Source organism: Ammospiza nelsoni, chromosome 3 (assembly GCF_027579445.1).
Source record: "Ammospiza nelsoni isolate bAmmNel1 chromosome 3, bAmmNel1.pri, whole genome shotgun sequence".
Taxonomy (NCBI): Eukaryota; Metazoa; Chordata; class Aves; order Passeriformes; family Passerellidae; genus Ammospiza; species Ammospiza nelsoni.
This window is the reverse complement of record NC_080635.1, coordinates 47,010,294-47,027,550: the sequence shown is the minus strand read 5'-3', so window position 1 is coordinate 47,027,550 and position 17,257 is coordinate 47,010,294. Positions and strand designations below refer to the sequence as shown.

General features: G+C 36.7%; 1 protein-coding gene across 1 annotated transcript in view; it reads right to left on the bottom strand.

The window, feature by feature from the left end:
• Positions 1–17,257, bottom strand: part of FMN2 (formin 2) — a 154,360-nt gene that overhangs the window by 97,781 nt on the left and 39,322 nt on the right. Inside the window, exons 6-7 of the mRNA XM_059469064.1 lie at positions 2,225–3,918; positions 1,057–1,201 (exon numbers count right to left, since the gene is read on the bottom strand). Coding sequence (XP_059325047.1) covers positions 1,057–1,201; positions 2,225–3,918 — 1,839 coding nt within the window. The remainder of the gene's footprint in view (positions 1–1,056; positions 1,202–2,224; positions 3,919–17,257) is intronic.

Genomic DNA, 17,257 nt, shown 5'->3' with positions numbered 1-17,257 from the left:
CTACCTTCATTACCAGCTCTTTTGCCTGCTGCGAGTTGTCAGCACAGTAAAGCGCCTGACCAAAATGTGTCTATGGGGGCAAGATCTCCAGAACCAAGAGGTGGAGAACTAATAGGTCACATTCAGATATAGAGATTTTAAAGAGACCCACTTTGTATCCATGTTGGAATAAAGTCTTGTACCGCACTAACCAGCTTGTCAAAAGATGATGGAAAGATCTGCCTAGCTTTGAGCTGAGTACAAGAACATGAAACCAAGATAAAACAAGAACCTTAATGACTTTTTAGGAACCCACATAAGACCATCCCCCTCTCTGACCTGAAAGTTTAATTGAAAATTACTTAGCATACCACCACAATTTGATTTTTACACAAACACCAAGAAGATTACAGCCAAATAGTCATGTAAACATTCAGATTAAATTCTTTTACTCTGAGGTTTAAACTTCTACATTTTAAAGTGTTCTTCCTATTTTTATTATATTGAACACCAATCTGTCTCAAGAAACCAGTTTGATTAATGTTGGATTTTTCCCAGCTGTGCTGGTCATTTATTGTCTATATAAACTTCATATTCTTTATACGCATAAACACAACACAATCCTAAAACCATTCTGATTGGTGTAACACTAGGAATTAGACTCTGAAGCATAATTTTTCTCTGAAGTCATGGCACTTCATATGCAAGTCATTATTTAATGTATAAAATTAATCAGAATAATATATATACTACTCCTTGCACATCTGCAGTCAATTTCAAAGCATCATCTATGCACCAAATTATTTTAGTATTATTTTTGTTAAAGTGGATAAAGCAAAGATATTTTTAAGAAAATACATACTTGAAAAGTAATTTATGAAAAAAGAAATCTTCAGCCTTTAATACATACAGCTTTGAAATACATCCTACATTCTCTCCTTCTCTTAATTTTCTATAATGTGTATTTATAAATGGTAACAATTCCACACCAGTCTTAATTCATCTCAGCTGCATGCAAAAATCTGTCTTTATGTAAAAAACAGCCTAGAAAAGATCTTAAATTAAATGAATACTCACTTGTTTAGTCTTTGTTTTTGTAATGGTGTCCGAAATGGGTTTCTTCCTCTCTTTAACAGCTGTTTTAGAAAACAGTTCTTCAAACTCATGATAATCTATGGAAGGCTCTTCAATTTTTTCCCACACAAGTGAAGCACTAGAATCTCTAAAGTTAAGCAAAAGACCTATGTAGGGCAATGTCAAACTAAATAAGGTCATAAATGGAGGAATTAAAAAAAATAAAATAGCAGCAATTTATAAGTTGTTGCCTAAATTCTACTAGCAGCATTTTGATAAAAACTACTGTTGATTCTTCCTCATACTTCTGGGTTTTCTTTTTTCATGTGTGATACTGTCAGGCTTACTTATATTCATCCCCTCTACATGCCTAGGAATAAAAATAGGCTGTATATAGGCTATAAAATGTACAGACATGGACAGGAAGAGAAGTAGAAATAGACAGTTATTTACTGGCCACCTGTGCAACAGTGGCAAGAACTTCAGAAGAAAGAATAAATTCATCATTAAATAACAGCAGATGGGTTTTATAATTACTAGTCAGAGATATAAGAAAAATAGTTACAAGGAAACTTTTTTCACGACCAGCAATGATCTTTTACAAAACCCCCCCAAAAACATCAACAACTGAAACCAAGTCATATCAAAGCTATCAGAATCGCTTTATGCAAATAAGTTGCAGATTCTATCTGAGTCTGTTGAGTGTGCAAGGTGCAGAAAAAAACAGTATTTCAAGGTCACTGAAGAAAGGGAAGAGAAGGATAGAACATGTTCAGCATAGATCCATCTAGAAGGAAGACGCTACCAAAACTTGCAAACTGCTCCAGAGAGAGACCAATGCTACCTTGAAATTTGAGGGGAAGTCACAAATAATTTGACATTTTCAAAAACATTACACAGAACACTTGGTGGCACACCATCACCCTCGGATCTCTTATCCGCATGTGATATGTAGCCCCAAAGGACACTGAAAACGCTACCATCAAAGAGCTTCCATGTGCAGAAAACTTTTGTGCGCTTCAAAGAAAATGGGCACCCTATACCCTGCTTGCATCCATGTTCTCCCAAAGGCCTTCCTAGCAGGAAAGACTTTTGCTAATGATAAACAATACCATTGAGACAGCCATAAAGCAGAACCACCACTCTATGACTATATTACTCTATGACTTACCTTTTACTGTGGAGCTGAATTCTTGTCCAGTAAAGAGGCTTCATTGGCCGAGAAGGCTCTATTACATGTTTCCTGCTCCCTTTCTCCTGATTCATCCCCATTGCAAATAAACCAGATGGTAATGGAGGAGGAAGAAAACCACAGCCCTGGGGGACTGCTGGGTAGCTGCTGCCCTGGACTGCTGCTGGAAGGGGTGGTGCACTTCCAGGCAAAGGTGGTGGGGCCGGAGGAGGCATCCCCAACCCAGGCAAAGGAGGGGGTGGTGGAGGGACACCAGCTCCAGGCAGAGGTGGTGGAGGAGGCACAGCTACACCAGGCAGAGGAGGTGGAGGGGGCACAGCTACACCAGGCAGAGGAGGTGGAGGGGGCACAGCTACACCAGGCAGAGGAGGTGGAGGGGGCACAGCTACACCAGGCAGAGGAGGTGGAGGAGGTGGTACAGCTGATCCTGGAAGAGGTGGAGGAGGAGGTACAGCTACACCAGGCAGAGGAGGTGGAGGAGGTGGTACAGCTGATCCTGGAAGAGGTGGAGGAGGAGGTACAGCTGCACCAGGCAGAGGTGGTGGAGGAGGAGGAGGTGGAATGCCTCCTCCAGGCAGAGGTGGGGGAGGTGGTGGCAATCCTGCTCCAGGGAGCGGTGGTGCTGGGGGTGGCAATCCCAGACCGGGCAGCGGAGGAGGTGGAGGAGGGACACTAGCTCCAGGTAAAGGTGGTGGTGGTGGAGGGGGAGGTGGGATACCCCAACCAGGCAGAGGAGATGGGACTCCTGCTCCAGGCAAAGGTGGTGGTGGAGGTGGTGGAGGGAATCCAGGGCATGGAAGGAGAGGAGCTGGAGGCAGCATTGGTATCTCTCCACTTGGCAAATGTGGAGGAGGAGGGAGAGGTGACATTGTGGCACCTGGGAAAGAGTGGTCCAGGTCTGTCACTGCTGAAACAGCAGAAGAAGGGAGTCCTGAGCCAGGTAGAGGTGGTGGCAGTGGTAATCCTGCCGCAGACATGGGAGTAACAAAGGAATGGCCATGTGCTCCAGACAGGGGGGCAGCCTGTTCGGTCGCTGGCAGTGATGGGGGAATGCTACATGTTGGCTCTGGGGGCAAGGAAGGGGGATGTTCACTACAAGTTACATCTACAGTACTTAGAGGCTGATGGGAAACTGTCATTTCAGTCGCTCCTTCAAACGCAAGGGACAAATCAACTTTGGGTCCTGGAAGAGGTGACTGCGGTATACTCTGTACTGATTGGCTTGCATCCAATGGCACTGAGATTAACTTCGGCGACAGAATTAAGGAGATTTCAGAACAAAATGTGGGCTGTAGTTCTAGAGCTGGCAAGTTCTGAGTAGGCCCTTCACTTTTGCCCCCTTCTAAGTGCGGTGGTGGGGGTGGCTGTGGCAGTGCACTGGCTGAAGGCATTGTATGTGTTAAATAATCCTCTGTGGGTGACGTTTGTACAGATCTCGCCTGTGACACAGTCCTGGGTGCGGTCTCCTCTTCATTCCTTTGAAGAGTCACACTGCTGAGTTCCCCAGAGTCTGTGTGTGCGTGCTCATTTTCCTGCTCCCTCCCAGCAGTCTGTACCTCTGCAGCAGGAAATTGTTTCTCTAGTTCTGCAATTTTTGTCCTCAGATCCTCAATAGTTTGCTCAAGTTGTCGGATGACACTGGCACGCTCCTCAGATTTCACCTCAAAAGCATCCTTTCAAAGAAAACAAATAATAAACTCAAACAAGGATAACATTCATCATCATATAAAAATTAAAGTTAGATCAAGAATATTAGATCAAGAATACTCTTATTCCAGAGGTTCAAAAATAAGCTATTTATGTCAAGGCTTGAAAAAGTGTGGAATCATTTCGGCTAACTACATTTTAAGTGGAAGAAGACAGTTAAGGAAAATTACTTACTTATTTATGACAATACCTTTGTCAGTACAAGGATATTTTAGACTGTGATTACACTTGTCAAAAGCAAAAATGAGTAGCAGCCCCTCCCTCCCTGCAAATACCCTGGCTGAGAAAACAACCAACCACTGAGCACAAGTACCACAAGCATTTGCCTGCACGTGGATATGAAGACATGGTGGTGGGAGGGCTCAGCATTATTTGAATTCTGTTAATTGAAAAAAATGTTCAGTGATTCTTTAAAGGGATCACCATGAGTAGCAGACTCAGCATAGTATTGACTGCTGCATTTCAGTATGCACCTTAATGATACAACACAGATCAGAACACCACAAATGCTATCTTTTGGAAAACAGCTAAATCTCAGAGCTGAAAAAGTATACTTTTCTCCAGCCAGCATGACTAGGAAAAAAAAGAAGCAAGAAAAAACTAAGGGAGAACTTTCATTCTACCTCAAATTGATAACACCTCTGCCAAGAGACAGACTGTGATAGGAAAGATTCCTGCCTGGAATGATCATTCTGTATTTAACAGGTTTCATATTTTTTCCTCTCTTTCTCTAAAGCATCTGATCCTGCTTGCTGTAGACTGAGTAGAGGAACCATTAACCTTAAAGGTACATTTATTCCTACAATTTTAAAGAGATACCTGTGACAAACTGTACTAAAGATAATAGATATGTGCTTTCATCCAAACCAGCTAATAGAAGAAATCTTGTCCAAAAATAGCCATTTGTGCTTATTCAGGATTGATGAACAGGAGATAGACTTGACCTTACAACAAAAAGTATTCTAAAAATCAATTATTTTCTAGCTGCATAAACTTACATGTACTTTTAGTAATTTTGTTTTCTCTTTCAATTAAAAATATTAGCCAGCACTTCAAGCATTTAGTTGGTCATGCAAGAGGTTTCACAAGTGGTTACAGCAAAACTTAAGTGCCTTTTTATTTCTTTTTACCAAACCTTATGCATCTCGGATGAGACCATAGGCTTGCTTAATAGGAAATATTTCAAATATTCAAATTATAGGTTTTGTAAAGAAACCTACAAATAAACATACAGTACTTGATATACCAATTGCCTTGATTTGTTTCAGAGAAACGTTTTTCTCATCTTTTGACACAGGAAAGTATTAAAAATATTTTTTTTTCTGGAAAAGAAAGTTATAACTTCCAGCTGGGGAATGTTAATAAAACTTAATGTTCAATAATACTTAAAAAATGTTTCTGCACAGAATCAGTTTTCAGATATAAAATTTCAATTTCTTATTTATCTTAGAATTTCTAGTTGTTCTAAAGCAATCCCAGAAGTAAAACAGCAACAGCATTTATACCAAAAATTGCTTGATTTTTAAGTACCCTTATCAAAAAATTTACAATTTCTTAGACTGTTTGAACTTTCTGGAAAGGCTGGGTATTACAATTAGGTCTCCCTGCCACAGGTTGACAAAAACGTAAAACAGAGAAAGGAACATGAAAAAATGAATAGTGAAGGAATTAAGACAGACATAATAACTAACAGTGTAATAAGGAAAAAAGGCTGAGAAAGACATTCCCATTACAAATTACTCATGATACTTCAGTCCATCCAGTTTCCTTTAAAAACTCAATGCTTCATAGCAACAACAGTTTTATTGGAGAATTTCTTAATAAAGGAGCAATACAATATTGTTTATCCCTTTGTTTCATCTGCTCTTATCCCCCTACCAGTCACCTGCAAATACAATAAGGCCTATCAGTTCTTCAAAAGGCAGCACTATCAAAGGAAATGTGCTGCCAGGATTATTAAGGCCACACACCAGTTTTCAGCTGAGATCAAATCCAGTTTCCCCAGACTGTAATTCTCCTAAGCTCCCATTTTATACTCTAAGAACACTCCACAAGGGTTTTATAGGAGATAGAGTAAATTCATTTCTGCCATAAACAAACTGCAGCCAACAGGATTAGGCACAATATTCAATGGCTCTGAAGAGATCTGCCTTAAAAATGGCTGATCTCAGAACAGTTTACTGTTTTAAAAACTCTTCTACTTGGTAGATTAGATTCAACTTCTAACAAGAAAAAGAAGTAATTCTTGAATACTGTAATTCTATGTTAGCTGCAGGAAAAAACTAGAATCCACTCTCCTACAAGACAATTTACCCTGCAGATTAAGAAGTTTCTTTCAGGAGCAGAACTATTTTAGAAAGATTTTTAAAAATGAGCAACGCAGTGAGATGAGTTATCAGTTCAGGCAAGAAATTAACATGTCCCGATGAATTAAAGGGGCTGTTTAACCATGCCCTAAGAAGCAGCATTTCTGATATCCTTGAGATAGAGAATTTCAAACAAGCGGGTGATTTCCTATCATGTTCTACCTAACAATCACCAACATATCCAGTTTTCATGGAAACAGCATTAGTATGAACAAACAAGGCTTTGATGTGAATGAAGAGATATTTATCCAGAGGATATGATGTACTTGAATTTGTTTGGTCTAAAAAAACAAGGAAACCAAAAGCAAAACAAAACACAGCCCCAGTATTTATGTGTTTCAGTAATTATTTTAGACAGACATATTTTTCATTTAGACTTTTAAGATGCCCTCAGAGTAGTTTAATTGGATTTTTGACTTTGTCCTATTTTAAAGTTGACCTCTAGATTTGAAAGGGCTTATCAAACAAGAAGGAAGTAAAAACTATGTAAACCCAATCAGGAAAAAAAATTCTACTATTTTCTTAGAGAATAAGCAGGAGAATACTCAATTTTTCATACATGTAAAAGATGGTCAAAAGCTGTTGACAAGGACCAGAAGACTGAGATTAAAAAACCCACACACACATAATGAAAAGAAGCTTCATTTTCAATCCAGGGGACAATTCCACAGCAGAAACCTATGGGTTTTAAAAGAGATATGAGGAAACTCTGTCTTGCCTAGAGTTCTTACCCAGGACCCAGGTACTGTGGAACTGTCTTCTTTCTGTAAAGAAAGAAAGAAAGGTGGAAGCTTAACCCTTGCTTTATCCTGGTGGCTTGAGTATGAAAGAGTGAGCAGGAAAAACATTTCAGAGGTGTGTGGCTATAGAACAATGCCCAGCATTTCTCACACAGGCTGTACATGTTCCATGTGCAATGAGTTGGATGCTCAATCTGGGACTGATCTCTTTGGGTTGCACTGATGCGATTGTTTGTACACGGATCTGGAAATATTTGCTTTGCTGGCTAAAGGTTGTACACTTGGATCTGCACATGTACATTACATAGAATTCATTCCAATCCTGTTTTCCATGTTTTCCACATGTGCATTTCCACATGTGCATTTCAGATGTCCAGCATAAAGCTGATCTATATAGACGGAACATGTCCAGGATCTTCAAACATGTAAAAGATCAGAGTGCAGCTACCTCCTTCTACAGAGCTGACAACCTAGTTTGTCAGATGAGTGACTGAAACCTATAGACCCTTTCATAACTAAATTTCCAGGCAGAAAAAAACCCCTCATCTGTGAAAGTTAGCCCTGGTCTATCTATATATAGACATACATATGTGTCTGTACTTGTCTATAACTTCCTATCTCAGCTTTCATTCACTTACATGCTTTAAGAACAGCCATAAAGTATCTTTTTTTAAAATAAATATAATGACAGTTCTTATTGGTAATTTTGTCATATTTGAAAAAAAAAAAAAAAGACATATTACATCTTGGTTTTAGAAATTAATACCTTATGCTATTACAAGTCAAAAAGTTGCATCAGCTCCGTGATAATTTTCAGCAAGTTGTGTCACCTAGTGTCATGAAATTTCCTCTCTGGACAGAATTTATATTTAGATAATAGGATTATATTTGCTTTGATTTCTCTTTTTTTTTGAAAAAAACCTTGAATTTTTAGTTTCTCTGCATCACAATTCATGAATCACAGTCTATGCTGCTACCCAGTTGCAAGCCCACCCAGGAAATAGAAGCATATAGCTAAACAAAATTAAGATGGCAAAATAAGGCCCCTCAGGTCTTCTAGTAAGTGTTCCTGGGAGCACTTGGAGGTACTAGCAGTGCACAGGAACTTGGAAGGATGCTCTTTCCAACTGCTTGTTAATAAATGCTGCTTTTTCTACGCGAAGTGAAACATTTTTGAACGCGCACGCTCACCGAATGGCACCAAGTAGAGCCACAGTAAGAATTTAATTCAGTCAGAGAAATGTGACCTCTATTCAGGTTTCTCTCTTTAAAGCTGTCTCATTTTCAAAGCTACTTCTTGCAACTGCAGATCAACCTTAAGAAAAGGAGACACAACATTTAACAGGCATTTTTAGTGCTACAGTAATTGGCAAATGAGAAGTACTGGTGGAGACTTGATTTGCATTCAAACAAAATAGCATCCATCTAATTATTTTCACATTTCACTTAATCTCAAGGCTCATTGCAGCATTTTATTTTTACAGCAGTAGAAATTGAGTCAAAAGTTGGCTCAACTTTTGACTCAGGGAGAATTGCTGAAGGAGTAGAATTAGTATTGGATACTAGTTTCTTCCTCAGACTACCTGATTAAAACTTTTCAAGTGAAGCTTTTACTATTCTGAGATTGCACATATAGCAACGAGGGGTACGCTTTTTCACATTGGTCAATCTTTCTTCCTACAACCACAAGAAAGTGATGCTCCCCAGTATAACAATGAACAAGCAAGCCCTGAAACAAAAACAGTGTTGTGCATTGCCCTATCTGAAGTCATAAAACGTATTTGGTAAGTGTGAGCTACTCCCACATATTGCAACAAATGGATTACACCAGCCTGCACAAGGCTGGCAATGGACTAGGTAGCTCTTTCTGTCCTAAAGAGCTGGGACATGTCTAATCAACCCAGTGGTTTTGTCATGCGTGACAAAACCCCCCCAAACCATTGCATGCAGAGATCAATAATTATTGAAATTCAAATAGTTCAGATAAACTAACACAGAGTCAACAGGGAACCTATACCTTTGAAGAAAGATGCAAATGCTGACTTGGAAAGCTGGAAGTCAGAGGAACAAAGAGCTTAGATTCTTGAAGTTTCTGTTCCTGAACAGTTTGAATTCCTTATCCCTGAGCTAAGCATATTTCAGAGGATAAGATCTCAGTTCTTTACATTACCCATTTAAATAAATAATCAACTTGAGATACATCAAAGATTGAAAGAGTTTTCTCTTTTTAAGGAATAACTCTTAACTTAGTTGGAAAATAACCTTAGATTATCCCCAGGTTTTACTATGATAGAAATCTCAAAAGAATTTTCATAGACTGAAGACAAGGTAAAATAAAATCTCACAGAACCACTGACCACCCTAGGAGATGCACAGGAGTCAAGTTTAATTACTGTAGTATTACATAGCATTACTTTAAACCTTCACAAATAACCCTTGTGGAAGCTTAACCCTCACTTTTTATCATGGTAGCTTGAGTATGAAAGAGTGAGCAAGAAAAAAATACTGTGTATGGCTATAGAGGACTCCCTAGCACTTCTCAAACAGGCTGTGCATGTTCCATGTGCAATGAGCAATGTCCTGACTATCCAGGCTGAAAAACCAACCAAAATGTTCCTCTCAAATTTTGAACATTTCTGTCCTGGCCTAGATGAAATTTCATTATTAGGGAGGCATGAAACAATACATAGATAATTATGACTTCAAAAGGGGTTTACTATCCACATAGCTTAATTTAGCTCAGAAATTCATTTAACTGTTCTATCACTCATCCAGTGTAAAACAAGCATGTAAATGAGACTGGATATTGAAAGAAAGCTGAACTTTAATAATTTTATTATAAAATTATGTAACCTGTTTCTGGTGCCTTTGATTTATTGTGCTGTGGATTGCAAAGAGACTGTTAGTGCAGATGAAAAGATAACTAGAACCTAGCCATTTATGTCAGCAGCCTATAAGCAAGAGGTACCTTAAAAGTCAGATTTCCTTAAAAGTTAGGATAAAAACTGTCTGGATTTATTTTCTCCTCAATATTAAATTGCTTGCTGAAATGCCTAACACATGATTAATTGCTTCCTTTCTTTGTCACCTGTGTTTTTTCTAAAGTATTTCAGCTATGATACCAAAGTGTTTGGTAGTTTTCCTGTGTATCTGGGCCAAGGCAACAATTCATCTCATTCTGTTAAAACATAAAATCTGGCATACCTTGAACATTACTGCCTTGACACATTAGAGAAAGGTGTTGAATTTTTCAAACCAGACCTTTCCCTGGTTTTCAATTCCACTTGAAATTGTCCAGCAATCTGGAAAGCAGTCACTGTGAAAACTAATTCTATTATTATTTTCATGCTCTTTATATACATCAATTGTAAGCTTTTATGCTAGAAATAACAATATGGATTCTATGAGCCAAAATGTGAACATCAATAGTTTAAATTTGAAGGGCCTAAAACACCTTTTAAGCTCTAGTAGGGGAGATGAAGAAAGGTGAAGATTTTTCCAATGAACTTTGCCCCATTCTGATAAGCAACTGTCCAGAGTATGATACTTCTGCACGGTACTTGTCCTTTTCATCTCAGAGTTCAGCCAGACCACAAAATGGGAGGTTCACATGTTGCTTTTGTCTTAAGCTTCCAACAGGGAATAGGCAGCAAAAAATATCCACAGTAACAATAAATCTTTGTAGATACCCTGAAGCACAAGCCCACTACTCACAACAGAAAAGGTTTGGAGAAATGGAAAGAGAGCCTCCACAAATATATCCATAAACATGCTGAAGGCAGGGGCCTGAAAGTATCTCATCTTTTTTAACTCTTTAAAAGTGTGAAAGTTATATTAGAAACAAAGTCGTATCATTTTGAGTGAAAGAACTTTAAAAAAAGGCAATCAAAATCAAGTAATCAAAAATGAGCTTTAAGTATAGAGAAGTTAACTAAAATCTTTCTGGCATAGTGAACATTTAAGAAACCCCTAATTTGTATATTTAGAAAAAACTGAATAATCATAAACAGCAATTGCACACTCTGGAATATGCAAGTTAGTTTTTATGAATAGTTTCGGCCTTCCTCTCTAAAGAATAAATATGAAGAAAAACAGGTATTCAAAATACAGAACAGGAAAAAAGTGATTTTACTGCTTTTGTTTGTACCAGCTTAAGATGGAAAATGTAGTAACTTTTGATATAAATGTAAGTAGAAGATAAACTGTTACTCTACCTTGTATCCAAAGAGTAGAAATTATTCTCAGCCTTACTTTTAAGTTCTCATTTAGGTTTGGCAGTATGTAATTTTTCGTTTGTTTTTAAATTATTTAGGGCACTATTGAGTTAAATGCATACTTATTTTTACTAAGAAAAGCATTTTTTATCTCCCTTCTACATGGAGAATATTGTAGAAAATCTCAGGATTTACACCACTAAAAGGTAGCACCTGATATTTAATGCCAAGGGAAATATAAGAAGAACTTGAAAGAGTTCTCACTTTTGTGTGGAGGAGGTCTCTCAAGTACTTTAAATCCACTTGCCAAATTAAATGTCCTGCTAGGAATGTTACAAGATGTTTTCACATACTGATATGTACACATACACACTGACTTACACACATACACTTTTTCAAACTGCTTTCCTGTATTTAATGTAATTTCTTCATATGTTCTCTTCAATTTTTGTGGAATTCTTTTTTAAGAAAGCTTGAAATGTAAATAGTATAGTACCAAAAAATATTCTACGTAATCCAAGTATAGGATGTTACCATTGAACAAACAAAATCTCTGTTTTTACTGCTCTGCAAAAGATGAGAGAAATTTCATAAGTAAATAATGGAACTTACAATACAAATCGTAGTTTGGTATAAAAGGAGTTTATGGACTTTCACCTGAAATAGGATTTATGGTTTAGACAATTTAGGAAAAAATTGTATTTTAATAATTAATGAATACAGCTCATAAGTTTTGCTCTAACCAGGAATTCATAGATGGCATAAGAACTACCTCAAATTTATCTATTTTCATGAGTAAGAACAGTGAAAAGTCAGAGAAGAAGAGAGTAAAGAATTTACACAGAATTTTCAATAAGCATAAAGCTACTATGCATTTGCATTCACTGCTCCCTAAGGGAAGTTACAGTGCTCTGCTATTATTTTACGAGAGACTCACTGTAAAAGGCAAGAGAAGAAATACATTAATGCTTAGAATCAAACACAGACAGAAAGGTGATAATTATTTCTATGCAATCCCTATCCCATAGTTCTCCCTTTTCAGAAAGGGAAAGTCTCTCCCATTATAGTGAGAGGATTTAAAGCATTGGAGTTGAAGCATTGCCAAACAATTCTTGTTAAAATAAATTATTTTCTCAGTTTTACTCTCATTCTCCTTTTCCTCTCATCAATTATTGCCCAAACCCTAACACTGGTGCTGCACATCCAAGAATTTGTACCTTAAATGACAAAAAACCCCATCTTTGTCTAAGTATAAAGCATAGTCAAAACACAAAGAGAAGAATGCCCATATGATTCAAGGATGTAAAATCTACATTATTACTATTACTGTTGTTGATATTATTATTAATATACATTCTCATAAAATCTGTGATGAAGAAGCTGTGAAATGAGATTAGTTGCAAGAACTTGACCCACAATTTAAGAATTTTAGTCAATGCCTGAAAGGAGTAACTCACAGGAAATAGAGGTTTTTACAGCACACACTTTCATCTCTTTTAGCTGTTATCAAAACAATGCATCAGAAACAGAGCAAGACTTACCATTTTCCCACTGACTAGGCAAAGCAGGAAATACATACTACCATTACCTCATACCCTTGCTCAGAGATGGGCAAAGTCCTGAGAAAAAAGACCAAACATGAAAGCTAACCTTGCTTGGAGGAGGGCATTACTGGAAAAGAGTTTGTACATCATGACCTCCTAATTGAGTGTCCTAGCTGAGTGTTCCACTCAACACTGAACTGTGCTATGATTCTTCTGTGTTTCAGATCTATGATATATGTCTGTCTCAATAAAAGTGGAAAAAGAGAATAAAGAATCTTTGAAACTAAAATGAGCATAGAAGTAAAACTTCATCTTGACATTAAGAACACAGATTAGAGAAAAAAAATTTTAGTCTCACCACGACTAGGAGGGAGAGTGCAAAAATGTGTTATTGTAACTCCACTGAAAAGAATAAAATGTATTGTTTCTTTTAAAAAGGCAAACATTGCCTTCAAGCAAAATAACAGAAGTCAATCCAAGTATTGTGAAGTCTGGATATAATACAAAACACTAATATTTGTTCTGAGAATTAACTGCTTACATTTTTCTACCACACAGGCATGACATTCTATACTCCTGTTTTTTCATTTAAATATGTAGTCTGTGATTTATATTCCATGTTTTTGTCAATTAATTATGTCCGATGCAATTTTTTCCCTTTTATTTTTTTTAAACTTCTGCCTCATCAAAACTAAATAGAAGATGGGTTCACGATTGTGGTTGAAGAAACAAATTTTATCTTCAACAGGATATTGACCTATTTGCTTAAATGATACTAATTCATTTATAAATTTTTAATTATCACTTTAAAGGAAGTCATCCATGAGGCTGGTAGACCAAACCAAATGTTTTCATTTCACTGGTTTAAAAAAACCCAACTAACTAACCAAAACAACAGTGACAGAGCAGTGCTTTCTAAATATTTAGTGTTTTGAGGAGTTGGGAAGGTAGAGGATCTGCTTTGAGAGATGCTCAGATTGCTAAATCTTGGTTTGATTAAACAGGGCAAGTGTATGTACATTCTAAAGGCTAAGTTATTAATTAGCAGCAAGCCACTCCTTTGACTGAGACAAAAAATTCCCGCTGTAGAGTGTCTGCAGGACCGCCCGGGAGTGAGTTGCGAGTGCCTCGCAATCCATTCAAAAATGCTTAACTGCCATCTAGTGGCTGAGTAAGCAGAATTTAGGGTGCCCTTCAGACTGTCTAAATAAGTACTTCCCTCTCTTCTGATATTTCTATTTGTCTTCTCATCCTTCTTTCATGGCCAAAGAAACCCCACCAGTATCAGATGACAGTATTTAATTGCAAAGTGGCTACTAGCCGTGTGGGAAGCAGCACAGACTGGAACAGTCAGTCTCTGTTTAAGCTGTATTAAGGCCTCAACTCAGAGAATATCACTTCATATTTCAAAAAGTTTAGTTAATTTACCTGCTGCAGTTTTAGGAAATAAAACATCTATTTGTGCTTGTAAGGCTTTCTGAAGACAAACCAAAAAATAAACCTGAAAATGGCAGCATGTTTGAACTGAAAAGTAACTTCTAACATTAAGAATCTAAGAATTCCATCAATAAAATTTGAAACTTCTGCATAAAAATTATGTTTCATGAACATAATGCAAATCAAGTGTTTTATGTTCAACTTGTTCTGAGTTCCACAAAGTTAAATTCCCATTTGCTGCCTAAGCAAAACATTCTGCATTTCAGCAGTTCCTATGACCCTGGCAGTAAAGGCTCCTGCTAGGTTTGTATAATTTCATTTCCTGCAAACTTTGTTTTCCTTTCTGTGTGTTTCCAATAAAACATCATTTACTTTGAATGCTAACAAGAAAACACCATCTACCTACATTGCTTCCCGAAATCCAACTGCTTAAAGCTAAGCTACCCCAATTCTAACATTGGACTTACAATTAGAATGTAAGTTCCTCCACATCACACATTACAAATCTGGCTTTACATTTTGCAAGATAAAAAACCCCAGAGAAATATCTCTGAATTTCTTAAACTTTTTGTTTTCTGAAATTTGGATATTCTGGCATGATTTTGTAGAAAGTTTACATTGGTACAGTTCTTAAAAGAAGAAATGCAATTCTATTCAGTTGATTCATAAGGAAATATAAAAAAAAAAAACTTCTGTCATAATCCTTTATTTCCTCAATGAGACAATTGTATAAGTAGATCCTTTTGAATATTTAATGCATATTTTTGGTTGGTCTTTTTTTACCCAAGTATGTAACTTATTTTTCCCTGCTGAAATCTACAAGTCCGGCAGTCATATCTTTGTAGGAAAATAATTGTTTTAGACTAACTGCTCATTGCTTCCTCAAGCCTTCTCTTCCCCCTTACAAAAATTAACCTGTCAAAAAGCAAAAGGATGGAAGGGGACTAACACTTTTTCACATTTTTTTTCTTAATAAATATCTCAAGAAAGAACACACAGAATCAAGCAGTGTTAAAAATGCCACAGCCACAGAGCTGTTTGCGAGGCAACAAAGAGTTCCCAATTTTCCTCAGGTTTTTGTTGAAGCCAGTGGTTCACTAGTCTTGTTTATAGTTAGTATATGTGCTGATAAAAACTGTGTAATACCAAAATAACACAGGTTTTATACCAGACTACAAGTGTCTTAACAGTCTAAGGCAGGTTTATAAAATCTCACCTTTTTAAAAATTCTTTTTTGTATTTCACTGTTTGAGACTAATCTTTTGTCTACCTTCTTTATCTTACCTTCACCTATAAAGAATAATCTCTGAAACTTACTTTAAGAGAGAGTTTTGGGCAGCATGCATGTTTCTGAGACAAATTCTAGTTGTGACATTTTATAATAATGAAAAGTAAATTCCAGTCCCACCAATGTTTTATACTTTTTAAACAGACTGATTATGTATTTATCTTACAAGATTTCAGAACCTTTTTTCTTGTATTACTAAGTGTCAAAATTGGAACATTTCCAATCTCACTAAGCTATTGCCCTAAGGAATTACAATAAGTCATAGTCAAAAACTAGCATCTGAACAAAGGTCCCTACTGAGAGAGGACTTACCAGTAAATTGGGGTGTTAGGCATATTCTAAAGATACATCCATGAGTCTATTTTTATAAAGCAGAAAGTATCTTCAAGATGGCAAAACCTGGGATACAATTTATTTTTTTAAGATTAGACTTGTTTCCCTATGATATTGCTGGAAAGTATGCCAATAGATCATGCAGTAGAAACCCATCTTGAGCACCTCAGAACTGCCAAAATTTTGTCTGGCTTTCAGTACCAGTGGAAGTACTTGGAATTCCAAAAGGGCATATCATTTTGGTTGAGGATTTATTTGTTTGGTAAGATGTGGTGAACCAAACCAAACTAAGACAGAAACATTATGAGCATAAGAATTTTTTGATGACAAGCTTTTCTGATGTAAATAGGGTTTAAATAGTCAGTGTAAACTATTTTATAACCAAACTGCCATAGACTGCAACAGTTGGGCAAAACCTCCTCTCCTGAGGTGGGATTACAGGGACCAGGCATGAAATGGCATGAAGTATTCATTGTATTTGGATGCTGACAATTAAATAAATTTAAAAAGGGCTTTGTTTTTAAAATTGTGTGGTCCACAGAATGGACTCTCATCACAAAAGATCCAACATAGAAATTTAAAATAATTTTATAATTTTATAATATGGTGTATAAAGCAATTCTTTTAAAGTGCCTTTCAAACAACTTTAGGTTTCTGGCTCTGTAATGTCCCACTACTAACCAAAGCCTAGTTTACATAAACTCATCCTACAATTAAAGGATTTTTTTTCTTCATCTTTTTGGTAAGAATCTATTTTTACCTACCATGGAAACAAAATCAAGCTACTCTGAAAAGTAAGTTAAAATGTACAGAAAAGTATGAGAATAGTACAGAAGATCAGGGGTACAAACAGAACCGAAATTGGTTCTTGCACAAAGTACAGCTGTCAAATTTAAATATCAGGTTTGAATCTAGAGTTTCTAAATTAGAACGCTCAATTTTTCTCTTCTTCTTTCACTAAAGGAGTTAAGGCTAACAAAACGTTCTCTGTTCGTAGTGGGAAGACTAAGCACACATCGTTGCTATTTGGCATTTCAAAACCAGGACTTGAAATGGCTGCCAACTTTTCTTACTTTTCCACTGCCTAACAATTCCTGTATAAAAAGCAAGCACACCCCCACGTCCTTTGTTTTTGTAGCTGTAATTTAGAAAAAATAGATATTTTGGACTCAAAAAAACACTCTTAAAAAAATGTCCAGAAATTATGCTATAAAATATTCAGATTATATATAATATTGTAAAGATAAGGAAAAGGAGAGCATACATATAAAGAAGCTCCTTCAAGTGACAACAAATTATACAATCCAGGCTGTATTACTTGTGCCTGTAAATTAAAGTTCTTCTGATTCTTTTTGTTAAATGTTTATCATAACTGAGATAATT